At 43.1% G+C, this 15,288-nt stretch overlaps 1 protein-coding gene across 2 annotated transcripts in view; it reads right to left on the bottom strand.

Moving 5' to 3' along the window:
- Positions 1-15,288, bottom strand: part of RANBP3 (RAN binding protein 3) — a 139,726-nt gene that overhangs the window by 23,191 nt on the left and 101,247 nt on the right. For both annotated transcript variants that reach the window (XM_068233744.1, XM_068233743.1), the window contains 2 exons: positions 6,559-6,662; positions 4,400-4,478 (listed from right to left, as the gene is read on the bottom strand). In XM_068233744.1, the coding sequence (XP_068089845.1) occupies positions 4,400-4,478; positions 6,559-6,662 (183 nt within the window). The remainder of the gene's footprint in view (positions 1-4,399; positions 4,479-6,558; positions 6,663-15,288) is intronic.

Consider the following 15,288-nt stretch of genomic DNA (forward strand, 5'->3'; position numbering starts at 1 on the left):
GGAATGAATCTTTGTAATTTTTTCCGAGGGTAAATAGATTTTTCTGTCTAGGGAATTTATCCTGTATCCCAAAAATGTGATTTCCTGGGCAGGAGTTAGATTCGACTTCTCGTAGTTCATTAACCAACCTCAAGGTGTTGATCACAATGTCCCTGTGCTGCAACACCAAATCCATTGTCTCTGCAAAAATCAAGAGGTCGTCCAGATACGGAATAATCGATATTCCCTGGATCCTCAGAGCTTTCATAACCTCGGCCAGAACTTTTGTAAAGATCCGCGGAGCGGATGCTATCCCAAAAGGTAGGGCCTGAAATTGGAAATGATGAATTTGAGACTGGATCCTGATTGCAAACCTCAAAAATCTTTGATGGTTGTGAAAAATCGGTATGTGCAGGTAGGCGTCGCGGAGATCTATTGAAACAAAATATTCCTTGCCCTGCAATAGGGCTTTTACCGAAAAAATACTTTCCATCCTGAACCTCTTGTAAATTAGAAATGGATTGAGGGATTTGAGGTTCAGGATAAAGCGGAATTCCCCGTTTGCTTTCTTCACCAGAAATACATGGGAATAATACCCCTGGAATACCTCTTCCGGGGGCACCGGCAAAATTACTCTTTTGGCTAAAAGTTTTTGGATCTCCACTTGTAGGCCCCTGGCACTTTCTGGGTCTTTTGGAAGGGGATTCACGAACCTTCTGGGAGGAGGCTGAACTGAAAATTGAAGCCGGTAACCGCGCTTTATAATTAATAACACAAAGGGGTCGGGATTTAACTTCTCCCATTCTGAAAGAAAAAATCTCAGCCTTCCTCCCACCGGTAAGTCATTTAGTGGGCTTGGAGGGTTCAGTCCTACCGAGTGTGAACCCTCCCCTACCTCTTCCTTTAGGAAAGGACCATTTTCTCTGCACGTTCTTTTTCTTAGATTGTTCGGGAGATTGTTTAATAGGGACAAAGGGTCTTTTGCCTCTAGAACTTCTCTTTTTGTTGGGGAACTGTTTGCCTTTCTCAGCAGAGCGAGATAAAACATCGTCAAGGCCTGAGCCAAACAAAAGATTACCTTCAAACGGAATTGAGCATAACCTATTCCTTGATGTTTGATCTCCCTCCCAGGTTTTCAGCCACACTGCTCTACGCGCTGAATTTACAAGGGCTGTAGTACGCGCAGAGATGCGAATAAGTTCTGTAACTGCATCCGCTAAAAAGGCGACTGCCCTCAGTACAACTGGCAGAGAGGCAGAATAGTCTTTGAGTGGAACCCCCTTAGAGATTTGTTCGAATAAATTATCCATCCAAATTCTAAGGTTACGTGCGATACATGTGGCTGAAACACCTGGGACGAATCCGAAGGCTGCTGACTCCCAAGCTTTTTTAAGGAGAGCATCAACCTTTTTGTCCATTACATCCTTTAGAACACCAGTGTCTTCAAAGGATAAATCTGAGTCTTTAGAGTATTTTGACAAAGATGCATCCAATTTAGGGCATTTTGTCCACTTATCAATCTCTGATTGGTCAAAGGGATACTTCCTTTTTGCTGACTTAGGTATGAATAGAGGTCTTTCAGGATTTTGCCATTGAGAAGTAATAATATCCTGAAGGGTTTTATGAAAAGGAAAAACTCTCCCCTTGGATTGACCTAAACCCGAATAGACCTGATCCTGAGGAGTTAATTCAGGTACGGGTTCCTTAATTTGTTCCGTAGTATACACTGCTTTGAGCAACTCAGAAGATTCATCTGGAGTAAAAAGGAATCTTGGTGTGTTAACTTTTCCCTCTCTATCCGAACCCTCTGAATGGGGCTGTTCACCCTCATCCTGAGAGACGGCAACCCCCTCCTCCTCCTCTTCTTCTTCCCCCTCCTCCTCTCCCTCCTCTCCAATTCCAAGATATCAGATAGGGCGGAAGATTGGGATAAAAGGCCTGAAGAAGGGCCTGGGAGGTGCTCAGAAGCTTGTGGGATAAAAGACTCTTTAAATTTATCCAAAGTTTCCTGCATGTTCTTATTAACAGCCTCCATTACCCCCTTCAATATATCAGATGAATGTGAGGCTACAATAGCATCGGTACACCCCTGACATAAATTCCTTGGGGCCTCCAAAGCTATCTTGCTATTACACAAGCCACATCGTTTATAATTTTTAACTTGACCAGCTGTCTTAGGATCAGTCTTTGTCTAAAAAACAGAAGAAAAGACAACAGACTCCATAAACCATCGGTACACAGCATAGAAAAACCACAAAGTCCATCCTCCACTGGAGGGCTTACCAGACTTGTACCCGATGGCTGCGCTTGCCCAGAGGATTTGGAAGGTGTGCCTACAGCCTCTGCCTCCCGCTGCTGTGGCTGCTCACCCTTCGGCTGTGACATCCTCTCTCTCCCCCGCAATACCACTGTATAGTGCGGGAGGTTTGGTTAGCGCAATGGAGACGCCAGGAGCACGCTCTTTTCCTTCCTGGCTCTCCTAGGTCCGCCCCACTTCCGGCCGCCCTCCACTGACGTCACTTCCGGGCGCCGGCCAGAGCGCGGATGCCTCTTGCAGAGCCGGCGTCTGACGGGGGGACAAGCGTAATGCCGGCCAGAAACACCAGACACCTAGGCCGCATACACCGACACCGGAGGACAGTAGCCCGCGTCACCTCCTGCTCCGCAAAAGCCACGCTACCTCCTGAAGGACTCACCGAATGGTGAGTGCAAAAATAACAAAACTCGGGAGCTTTCTTCTTAGGTGTTTCCGACGCGGAAACACAGATTAACTGAGGTTGGAGGGAGGGCGGGGGCTTTTAATCTTCTTGGGGTTATGTTTCCCCAGATCCTGGGCGGGACCGGATCTCGTGTTGTCCCGGATGCCAATTAGAGAAAACTAGTTTGATATTCCTGGCTTAGTTTTGGTCTGGATGTCATTACATCTAGTGCAGATGTACACAATTCGTTATGAAGGCCTGAAAAATGGTCTACCTGAAACAAATCGACATCTTCTTTCTAAACAATTGATCTTGCTATTTTGTTGTTGCATCTTTTAATGGGATGTCGTGTCAAAAGAATCTGATAATTTGTGAACCAATTTTTAGCACTTCAATGAATTTACTATGTACTTATACTAATATCTACTAGTGAATAATTGGTGTAGTGGCGCACCACTAAGGATACATTTTTAGCTGGTCTCCTAATCTACAGAAATACAGTTACTTTAAAAGAAAACAGAGACTGTATTAAACCAAGATTTTTTCTTCCTCCAGCTCCATAAGCATGTCTAAGTCCCTTGCCGTCCTCCATTCAGCGGCAATCAGCCCCGGTAACTGGCTCAGTCCCGTCAGTTGGGGGCTTCTGCGCATGCTGAACAGAGGGTGGCAAGGGACTAAGACGTGCTTATGGGGCTGGAGAAAACCCTGGGTAAATAAAAAAATCTTGGTATAACACTGTCTCTGGTACACTATAATGTCAATGGGGCTAAATAATGAATTCTAGTTAAAATGTTTTCTATGATTTTGGCTATTGCTGCTCTTGTATTTGCCTGTAAGGGTTAATGATGGGATTAAGTTGGGTGCCCGCCCACATGGGTGCATACTCTTCTCTTTTTGCATTTAATGGAATATTTTCCTCAATCACACTGGGCACTTGAGAAAGGGCAACCAGCCCAAAGCTGCTAAGATTGCCAGCATTTGTATGGTGAAAGGCCACTTGAAACTATAAGCAAATAGACTATCAGCTTAGGTGCATATCAGTTATGAGCAAGCAATGTACAGTAATAAAGTGGTTGGTCCGCCATAACTTTCTGGAAGCCTGTATCTACTGGAGGCTGAATGAAAGTCTACTGTACATTCAAATGTATTATAACATGAGGCAGCATACACTACAGATTCTACCAGAGAAATATTCTACAGTACTTTCCACCTTTTACAGTAAACCAGTGAGGAGTTCCAGTCTCCACTCTGAAACACTAACAGTAAATAAAACCAAGGTCAGGGGATACTGGGGACAAGACTGAAGGACATGGCAACAGGCAATAGCTGTGATTGAAATTGGCAATCCTTGATGTTGGGGACATAGCAACGGTTACGAATTTGCTTATATTTGAGAGTATACATTTACAAATTTAGCTATAGTTAACAGGAGGGCTTCAGACCACCGAGGGAAGCCTCAATAGGTTTCTGGGGTGTCCCTCTCTTTAGGGTAATGTTTTATAATGAACCCAAGCTTTGCGGCTCGGGATTACTTTAAGCATGTTTCCCCTGACCTGTCACACTTCATGTATACACAAAGCATAAGCATTCACTTAATAGACCAATGCCATAGTGTCTGCAATTTGTCACTCAAGCTTTGTCTCAGTGTACTGTGAATATCACAGTATCTATCACATTGGCCCTCATCCAGACCCCACATTAAGCATATCAGTGAAACTCACAAGAACTCTCTCAATCATGTTTTGTCCAAATACAAACTTGTTGCTGGCAGCTTCTGCCTTGTGTGCTGAATTCTCTAGGCTACAAAGAGACAAAAATAAAAATACATAATATTTTGAGGACAGGAGAAACTGGAAAACATGCAAAAATATTGTTCACAAAAAGTGGAATAAGTGTGCATACACATCCAATTTTGATTGGCCAATTTTACCAACAGATTTTAAATACTACCGGTTCATTGTGTAGGTAAGCCCTCATGGAGGTGATAAGGCGCGCGCACACACGCCATACCGTCGGCAACAACGGGTCCGTCAGACCCTCCCGCTGGGCGGATTTTTAGCAGTCAGTAGCACGTGCGTACGCGCTATCGGCAGACTCATAAGGCTGTTTCTGAACATCCCCCCAGCGGGAGGGCCTGATGGACCAGTCGTTGCTGGCGGTATGGCGTGTGTATGCGCCTTTAAAATTCATTAGCCAATCAAAATTTGCAATGACTTAACATAATAGGATTTAAATCTAACTGTCACTGTAGAAGAGAAGACGCTCTCAATACAGACATCAGTATTAAGTATATAAAATGGAGCATATAAAAGGAAACCTCCAAGAGGTTCTTTAGTTTGAGCACTGAATGCATACAATTTTATTCTGGAAAGTAATCATCCACAAAAGGTTTTTAAAGGGAACCCGCAGTGAGAGTTATATGGAGGCTGCTATATACATTTCATTTTAAACAATACCAGTTGCCTGGCAGTGGTCCTGATCCTGTGTCTCTAATTTTAGCGGTAGACCCTGAACAAGCATGCAGCAGATCAGGTACACTGACTCTGCTGAATTGTACACACTACTTATATGAGAAACTCAACAGGGCTGCCAAGGCAACTGGCATTGTTTATAAGAAAATATGGCAGTTTGCTTATCCCTATCACCTTTGGCTCCCTCTAATTTAAACTATATTTTCTAGTTACTACTGTAATAAGAGCCCATGGAGTTTAAGGTGCATACACTTGCTATTGTTAAATAGCCGTGACTCAGTGTCCTCCTTATCCCTGCCACCAAAGTCACTCTGTCCTTCGCTGCGGTGGCGTCCCTCCTCTATCTTAGCAACACTTTGCACCGCTCTACTGTAGCAGAGGGAGAAGTCTGTATTAGCTATGGGCCCTCTGTTGTCCTGTTGCCCAAGGAATCTAGTCCTAATCCCTTCTGGTGACAACCTTTGTGCATGTGTATGCACCCAAGACAAAGATGAAACACCAGGTTGTAAGCTCCAGAGACAATATAATAACAATATAATAAGTGAATTCTGGAAGAAATGGTCTTCTAGACATATTTGCTCTGGCTTAACTGGAATGCCTACTTTACGCATCTAAAGACTGTCAATCTAAGAACAGCAGGTCTTCACCAGTGAAAAGAAAAGGGGGGGGGGGGTGGCAAGGGGACAATGTTGAACCTTATAAGTAATTTGCTGGAATAGTCAACTTTGTTAGTCAACCCCTCACTACAGAATTAAAGAGATCTAGTAAAGATGCACCAGTGACATCATGCAGGCAGGGGCCGCCAAAGTGTTCTATACACAGACTGTTCCGTCACAGTGGTGGCCCACCCTCCCAAAGAGGGACCATGCAGCAAAGGGCAGGGCTGTCGGTAAAAGCTAAAAACCAGGCTGCTACTCAACGTCACTCCAGTATGTGTATTAAAACTTGGGGACCATATGTGTGTTCTGGGGGTCATTCTGACTAGGAAAGGGGGAGCGGTTAAAACAGTTTTTTAACAGAAGCTCACAAGCCCATCCAAAGAACCATAATTAACACATGCATGGGAAGTCTCAAATTAGACTACACTTTTGGTATGAGTGAACTATCATTTTGTGTGAGGGAAAAATCTAAATATTCCCCCACTTCAACTAAACTGGAGAGAACACTTATGAAGGACAAAATATTCTTCTAGAACATTAAGTGCAGTTGAAACGGTTTTAACTTCCTTCGTGAACATTAACATTCCTGGGGTCATAGTATACCCAGATACTTGTTACTCTTCTAACATTTTAGGTAACCATTGTGAAATACTAGACAGACCTATGATCCAATCTAGCGTTCTTTACAATTAATGGACTTCAGACCATCCTAAATTCTATTCATCTCATATAGTGTAACCTCAATCTCACCTAGAGCTAATGTACTGAAGAAAGTAGTTTGTTTGCGCAGGAGCTTCTGCACTCTGTGGGCCAATTTTCTCTCCATCAAGCGAGTCACTGTTTTCTGCTCCTAACTAAGAAAAAAACAAAGGTAAGTCATGTATTCTAATAAGCTTCAATGCAGAATTCTATTAAAAAATAAAATACATACACACACGTACGCATATGTGCACGTACCTATGTGACTATGAACATTGTACATTCACACTGAAGGCGTCCAAACTATGAATTAACACGTGGAAGTATAGTACATAATGTGTGAAAACTTGGTCATCAATTACAAGAAACGTTTGACCTCTGTGCTTGCAAACAAGGGTTTTTCCACTAAGTATTAAGTCTTTTATTGTTAGAGGGTTCAAAAACTTATTTCACTCAATGAAATGCAAATCAGTTGCTATCTTTTATTTAAGGTTATTTTTTCGATTTTCCTTTTGATGTGCTATCTGCCACTGTTAAAATAAACCTACCATTGAAATGATACTGTTCTGAGACTTTTCATTTCTTTGTCATTGGACAAACTTACAAAATCAGTGAGGGGTCAAATAATTATTTCCTTCACTGTATGTCTAATTCTAGGTTCTTCAAAGTAGCCACCTTTTGCTTTAATTACTGCTTTGCACACTCTTGGCATGGTCTTGATGAGCTTCAAGAGGTAGTCACCTGAAATAGTTTTCACTTCACAGGTGTGCCCAGTCAGGTTTAAAGGGGAACTGAAGTAAGAGGTATACGGAGGCTGCCATATTTATTTCCTTTTAATCAATACCAGTTGCCTGGCAGCCCTGCTGGACTATTTCTCTGCAGTAATATTTGAATAACACCAGAAACAAGCATGCAGCTAGTCTTGTCAGATCTGACAATAAAGTCTGAAACACCTGATCTGTTGCATGCTTGTTCAGGGGCTATGGCTAATAGTATTAGAGGCAGAGGATCAGCAGGGCTGCCAGGCAACTGGTATTGCTTAAAAGGAAATAAACATGGCAGCCTCCATATACCTCTCTCTTCAGTTCCCCTTTAATAAGTGGGATTTCTTGCCTTATAAATGGGGTTAGGACCATCAGTTGCATTGTGGAGAAGTCAGGTGGATATACAGCTGATAGTCCTACTGAATAGACTGTTAGAATTTATATTATGGCAAGAAAAAAGCAGCTAAGAAAAACGAGTGGCAATCATTACTTTAAGAAATGAAGGTCAGTCCGTCCAAAAATTAGTAAAACTTTGAAAGTGTCCCCAAGTGCAGTCTCAAAATCCATTAAACGCTACAAAGAAACTGGCTCACATGCAGGGACCGCCCCAGGAAAAGAAGAACAAGAGTCACCTCTGCTGCGGAGGATAAGTTCATCCGAGTCACAAGCCTCAGAAATCGCAGGTTAACAGCAGCTCAAATAAGAGACCAGGTCAATGCCACACAGATCTAGCAGCAGACATCTCTAGAACAACTGTTAAGAGGTAGAATGTTTGCTAGGAAACCACTGCTAAGGACAGGCAACAAGCAGAAGAGACTTGTTTGGGCTAAAGAACACAAGGAATGCACATTAGACCAATGGAAGTCTGTGCTTTGGTCTGATGAATCCAAATTTGAGATCTTTGGTTCCAACCACTGTTTCTTTGTGAGACACAGAAAAGGTGAGTGGATGGACTCTACATGCCTGGTTCCCACCGTGAAGCATGGAGGTGGTGGGATGGTGTAGAGGTGCTTTGCTGGTGACACGGTTGGGGATTTATTCAAAATTGAAGGGGTACTGAACCAGCATGGCACCACAGCATCTTGCAGCGGCATGCTATTCCATCCGGTTTGCGTTTAGTTGGACCATCATTTATTTTTCAACAGGACAATGACCCAAAACACACCTCCAGGCTGTGTAAGGGCTATTTGACCAGGAAGGAGAGTGATGGGGTGCTGCGCCAGATGACCTGGCCTCCACAGTCACCAGACCTGAACCCAATCGAGATGGTTTAGAGTGAGCTGGACCACAGAGTGAAGGCAAAAGGGCCAACAAGTGCTAAGCATCTCTGGGAACTCCTTCAAGACTGTTGGAAGACCATTTCAGGTGACTACCTCTTGAAGCTCATCAAGAGAATGCCAAGAGTGTGCAAAGCAGTAATCAATGCAAAAGGTGGCTACTTTGAAGAACCTAGAATATGACATACAGTGATGTGAAAAACTATTTGCCCCCTTCCTGATTTTTTATTCTTTTGCATGTTTGTCACACTTAAATGTTTCTGCTCATCAAAAAACGTTAACCATTAGTCATAGATAACAATTGAACACAAAATGCAGTTTTCAATGATGGTTTTTATTATTTAGTGAGAAAAAAACCTCCAAATCTACATGGCCCTGTGTGAAAAAGTGATTGCCCCCCCTTGTTAAAAAAATAACTTAACTGTGGTTTATCACACCTGAGTTTAATTTCTGTAGTCACCCCCAGGCCTGATTACTGCCACACCTGTTTCAATCAAGAAATCACTTAAATAGGAGCTATCTGACACAGAGAAGTAGACCAAAAGCACCTCAAAAGCTAGATATCATGCCAAGATCCAAAGAAATTCAGGAACAAATGAGAACAAAAGTAATTGAGATCTATCAGTCTGGTAAAGGTTATAAAGCAATTTCTAAAGCTTTGGGACTCCAGTGAACCACAGTGAGAGCCATTATCCACCAATGGCAAAAACTTGGAACAGTGATGAACCTTCCCAGGAGTGGCCGGCCGACCAAAATTACCCCAAGAGCGCAGAGAAAACTCATCCGAGAGGCCACAAAAGACCCCAGGACAACATCTAAAGAACTGCAGGCCTCACTTGCCTCAATTAAGGTCAGTGTTCACGACTCCACCATAAGAAAGAGACTGGGAAAAAACGGCCTGCATGGCAAATATCCAAGGCGCGAACCACTTTTAAGCAAAAAGAACATTAACCGGTTCAGCCTCACAGCTATTTTCACCTTAAGGACTGAAGCAATTTTCCCCTGTCAGCGCTGCTCTCATTCATTCGCTAATAGCTTTATCACTACTCATCACACATAAATTAATTAGATCTTGTTTTTTTCACCACAAATTTGGCTTTTGGGGGGTGACATTTGTTTTTAGTAACTACTAAAATGTCTATGTATTTTAAAGAGAAAAACGAGGGAAAAAATGAAAAAATACACTATTTCTCCAATTCCAGCCTCTATAGTTTTAAAATGAACAATGCTACAGAACATTTTACCCACACATTTTATCTGCCTATTTGTCGTGGTTATCACAAGATTTAAATTATGTCCCTAGTACATAGTATGGTGACAATATGTTATTTGGAAATAAAGGTGCATTTTTTCTATGTTGTGTTTTTTGTGTTCTCATTGCACACTACCAATAATTACAAGCCTTTATTTGAAAAAAAAAAAACAGTAATACATCCTCATGACATACATATTTAAAAAGCTGAGTCCCTAAGGTAACTATTTAAGTATTCACTTTTCAATTCTGTCACTTTTGGTGTTTTTTACAAGTGTATTAGTTTGGTGCAGAGTATATGAAAATAACAATTGCATTGCTTTTCATTTCATTTGCTGCTAAAACAAAACCACATCACATATGCCTAATCTCTCAAAGACCCCAAATACTATTCTCTTGCTTGTCCCGGTGAAAATGATACCCTATACACATAATCAGATAGCTTCTTGGCCACGCAATACTCTGTTAACCATGAGCAGCACTAATGCAATTTTCAAGGCCATTTTTTGCAACAAAAGTAATAGTCATTCTTTGTTCGCAAAGCCCCTGGAGTGTCAGAACATTTGAAACAGGTCACAAATGTCACCATTTTGAAAACTAGAGACCCAGGCCTACTGAGATACACATATTTTGAAACAATTGGACTTCTGCGGTTTTGCTAAAATTGAATCATAACTTGGAAAATGATATTTTTTACATCTTTTTTTCACTTTGGCACTATAAAAAAATCTGATGACTTAGGCCTCAGTCCTAAAACACACCAAAATGTATTCTACAGCTCATCACGGTTAAAATGATACAACATATACCTTACTTAGTAACAAATGGTTGTGTGCAGCAATCAATTATATCCAATGTGCACTATTTTTTTTTTTGCACTAATTGTTGCAGAGCTATTGTTTGTTTGCATATTCCCAGGAGAGATTGGAATCAAACAAAGACCGCACATGACACCATCATAGAAGGCTAACAACCAGGGCTATTCATCAGTAGGTATTTTGTGAGCTACCTTCTCAAAGGAACACTGCAAAAGGAATTTTCACATTGCCCTGGTTATAACAAATCCAAAATGTGGCTAATTTGAATATATCACTTCTCTTCACAGTGATAAATACATTGGAACTTACCATTGGATGTCTTGCAGAATTAGAGAAAAGCCAGAGGCCATAAGCCAGGGGTCAAGCAGATCCAAGAGTCAGAAGATGGGAGCAGCAGGGTCCAAAGTTCAATTTTGAACTTACTTTGTGTTTTCTTTTTCCTCAAAAAATTCAGTTTCTGCCAACACCCCAAAAACATAGGGCTATGCCAAATGTGAGCTCCTTTGAGGGTCTGTAAGTTACATGAATATATAGGAAGGGGGAAAATGCCAGTCAAATATGTCCAGGTAAAGAAAAAAAAAACCACAAAAAAAAAGAGAGAAACAAAAACACAAAAAAAAAGGAAAAAAAAAAATTAGTAATCTGCAAGTGTGTGGTATGCCCTAAAGCACTTGATAACACACAGTGCTGGGGCTGAGGGGCAATCTGGGCAAAAATACCGTGACTCACACCGTCTCTTGTGTTTCACACACACTCTGCATCTTCTCAGGGGGGCTTTTTTCACTTCATTGGGGGGAATTAGTTCAGGGAAATGTCTCTCCCTCAGTCTAATTGAGTTCTCCAAATGGATAGGATCCTGTTGTGCAATTTGGCCAGGGGAATACATTAGGGACTTGTGGACTTGAATCTGGAACTCAAGAAAGGTCATCTGTTGGCTTGTTGGTGTTGTGGTGGTTTTTAGATAGACCACAAATGCATTGTGCATGGTCATCTGCAACAAGAAGAATGTTATTTTTTTGTACCATGCTTTCCTTCTTCTTCTTAATAAATAAGGCGCCAAGACTTGGTCTGATAAGTCCACTGCTCCCATATTTTTATTGTAGGCGACTATGGCCTCTGGCTTTGTACGATGTTCCGTTCTGGATGTGGCAACAACTGTGGCCTCAGTATGGATGGTGGATAGCATCATCACCTCCCGCTTGTCGTGGAACTTTAATGCCAGGAGCTCTTCAGATCTGAGTGCGTAGGACTCTCCTCTGCATAGTTTTTTATTTACTACCTGTGGGGGGGAGGCCTTTACGGTTTGCTCTCACCGTCCCACATGCGCCAGTCTGGACTGAGAAGAGGAACTTGAACAGTGGCACACTTGTATAAAAGTTGTCCAAGTAGACGTGGTAGCCTTGGTGGAGAAGTGGATTCAGTAGGTCCACCACTATTTTGCCACTGGTGCTAATGTACTCAGGGCACCCAGCTGGCTGCAGAATGGAGTCTTTGCCTTCATAAATTTTAAAAGTGAAGGTATAGCCAGTGCCACTCTCGCATGCCCTATAACTTTTCACCCCACATCTTGCCCTCTTGCTTGGGATGTACTGTTTCATGGAAAGTCTCCCATGAAACGGTACCAGGGATTCGTCCACAGCAATTTCCCGGTGTGGGGTATATACATCCATGACCACTGCACTTAGGTGGGTCAACAGGGGTCTCAACTTAAACAGTCTGTCATGGGCAGGGTCGGTATGTTCCACATCTTGAGAGTTGTCATTCAGGTGGAAAAACTTTGACAACAGCTCAAAACGCTGCCTGCGCATTATTGCTGGATAGAGGGGTGCATTATGATAAAGGTCCCTGGACCAGTACATTTTATCTGGGGCTTTGGGGTGATGCTCATGCTGAGCGTGAGGCCTACATAAGCCTTCATTTCAGGCACGTTGGTGGGGTGCCATTTTCTGGCGATATAGTTGGTGGGGTGGTCAGCTAAAAATTGTAGAGCAAATAAATTAGTTTGCTCTACTAAATGCTCCCACATTGCCTCTGTCATGAAAAGCTGGAAAATGTCAATTGGTGCCTGATTGACAATGGGCACTGACACACCAGCGGTGGCTGTGAAGGGTGGGATGTTGGGCGCAGCATAATTAGGGGGTTCCCAGGTGCCATTTAACATATGAAGCGGTACCTCCTGCCTGCAAGGTACCTGTGGCTGCCTACCCTGTCTGCGCCTAGCTCCCCCTGGCGCACTGCTGCTAGCAGCAGCGGGGTTGCCCACGGAGCCCTCTGCTGGGTTGCCCACGGAGCCCTCTGCTGGGTTGCCCACGGAGCCCGATGCTGGGTCACACACGGAGCCCGATGCTGGGTCGCCCACGGAGCCCCCTGCTGTGGACAGTCCTGATGGTCCCTCATCAGCGGACTCAGGACTTGGGTCCCTCCTCAAGCGGCGTGATGGCGGCCCTTCGGACTCTGAAGATTCAGATCCTGAACCAGAGCCGGACGGAGGGAGCCAATCACTACCTGACTCATCCTCGCTGCTTGCTCTGCTGGAGGATGGCAGCTGCCTCCACCACAGAATAGAGCCTCCTCGCCATTATTTAGAAAGGGATAGATAAAGATGATAAAGATGAAAAAAGTGATAGAAAGATTTTGTAGAGGGGGGTTGTAGAGGGGGTAGAGAGGGGGGGGGGGGGGGACAGTAGAGTATAGATAGTAACAGATAGGAAGAAAAAGATCACAATAGATCAGTGATCAATAGATCTGTAGGGAATAAATGGCCAAGGAGAGGGAGAATCAGGGATTCTGGGCAGTTATGGGGTTAAAAATTCAGGGATGGGGGGCAAATTTTATTAAAAGAAAGTCCTACCAGTTTATCTGTCAGTCTGTCTCTCAGCTCCTGTCACCACAGAACAGTGATTGATCTGTGTGACAGGAGCTGAGAGACAGAGAGAGGGAAACGTTTTATTTACAAACATTATTAAGAATTCACATTGTTACTGGATGTAACTATGTGAATTCTTTACTTCCTTTGCTCTGATTGGCTCAGAGGAGCGCTGGCTCCTCTTCACCAAACAGCACGGCTTGTAAGCCGTCGGGGACAAGCACGCACCGCGCGCACCACGCGGCCATGCGCGCGCACACGCGGAAGTGCGCCTGGACGCGGACTCTCGTCCAGATAGGCTTCAGCTGCCGCTGCCTGGACGAGCTTGCTCGTCCATATAGGCTGAAGCGGTTAAAGAGACTCCGTAACAAAAATTGCACCTTGTTTTTTATCATCCTACAAGTTCCAAAAGCTATTCTAATGTGTTCTGGCTTACTGCAGCACGTTCTACTATCACCATCTCTGTAATAAATCAACTTATCTCTCTCTTGTCAGACTTGTCAGCCTGTGTCTGGAAGGCTGCCAAGTTCTTCAGTGTTGTGGTTCTGTGATGCATCTCCCCCCTCCAGGCCCCTGGACACTGCCTGTGTATTATTTAGATTAGTGCAGCTTCTCTCTTATCTTTTACAAGCTGGATAAATCCTCCTCTGAGCTGGCTGGGCTTTCACATACTGAGGAATTACATACAGGCAGAGCTGTCTGCACTCTGCAGGAAGAAACAGCCTGACACTTCAGTGGAAGATAGCTGCAGGGGGAAAGAAACACACAAATGATCTCTTGAGATTCAAAAGGAAGGGTGTATACAGCCTGCTTGTGTATGAATGTATTTTCTATGTGTGGACATACTGTACATCAACCTACTTCCTGTTTTGGTGGCCATTTTGTTTGTTTATAAACAAACTTTTTAAAACTGTTTTTAACCACTTTTAATGCGGCGAGGAGCGGCAAAATTGTGACAGAGGGTAATAGAAGATGTCCCCTAACGCACTGGTATGTTTACTTTTGTGCGATTTTAACAATACAGATTCTCTTTAAGGCTCATCTCAATGATTGCCAAGACTTGTGGGAAAATACCTTGTGGACAGACGAGACAAAAGTTGAACTTCTTGGAAGGTACGTGTCCCGTTACATCTGGCGTAGAAGTAACACAGCATTTCAGCAAAAGAACATCATACCAACAGTAAAATATGGTGGTGGCAGTGTGATGGTCTGGGGTTGTTTTGGTGCTTCAGGACCTGGAAGGCTTGCTGTGATAGATGGAACCATGAATTCTACTGTCTACCAAAAAATCCTTAAGGAGAATGTCCGGCCATCTGTTCGTCAACTTAAGCTGAAGCGATCTTTGATGCTGCAGCAGGACAATGACCCAAAACACACCAGCAAATTCACCTCTGAATGGCTGAAGAAAAACAAAATGAAGACTTTGGAGTGGCTTAGTCAAAGTCCTGACCTGAATCATATTGAGATGTTGTGGCATGACCTTAAAAAGGCGGTCCGTGCTAGAAAACCCTCAAATAAAGCTGAATTACAACAATTCTGCAAAGATGAGTGGGCCAAAATTCCTCCAGAGCACTGTAAAAGACTTGTTGCAAGTTATCGCAAACGCTTGATTGCAGTTATTGCTGCTAAGGGTGGCACAACCAGTTATGTTCAAGGGGCAATTTCTTTTTCACACAGGGCTATGTAGGTTTAGAGTTTTTTTTCTCACTAAATAATAAAATGCAGTTTTAAATGATGGTTTTTGTGTTCAATTATGTTAGCTTTGACTAATGGTTAACGTTTGTTGATGAGCAGAAACATTTAA

Source organism: Hyperolius riggenbachi, chromosome 1 (genome assembly GCF_040937935.1).
Source record: "Hyperolius riggenbachi isolate aHypRig1 chromosome 1, aHypRig1.pri, whole genome shotgun sequence".
Classification (NCBI taxonomy): Eukaryota; Metazoa; Chordata; class Amphibia; order Anura; family Hyperoliidae; genus Hyperolius; species Hyperolius riggenbachi.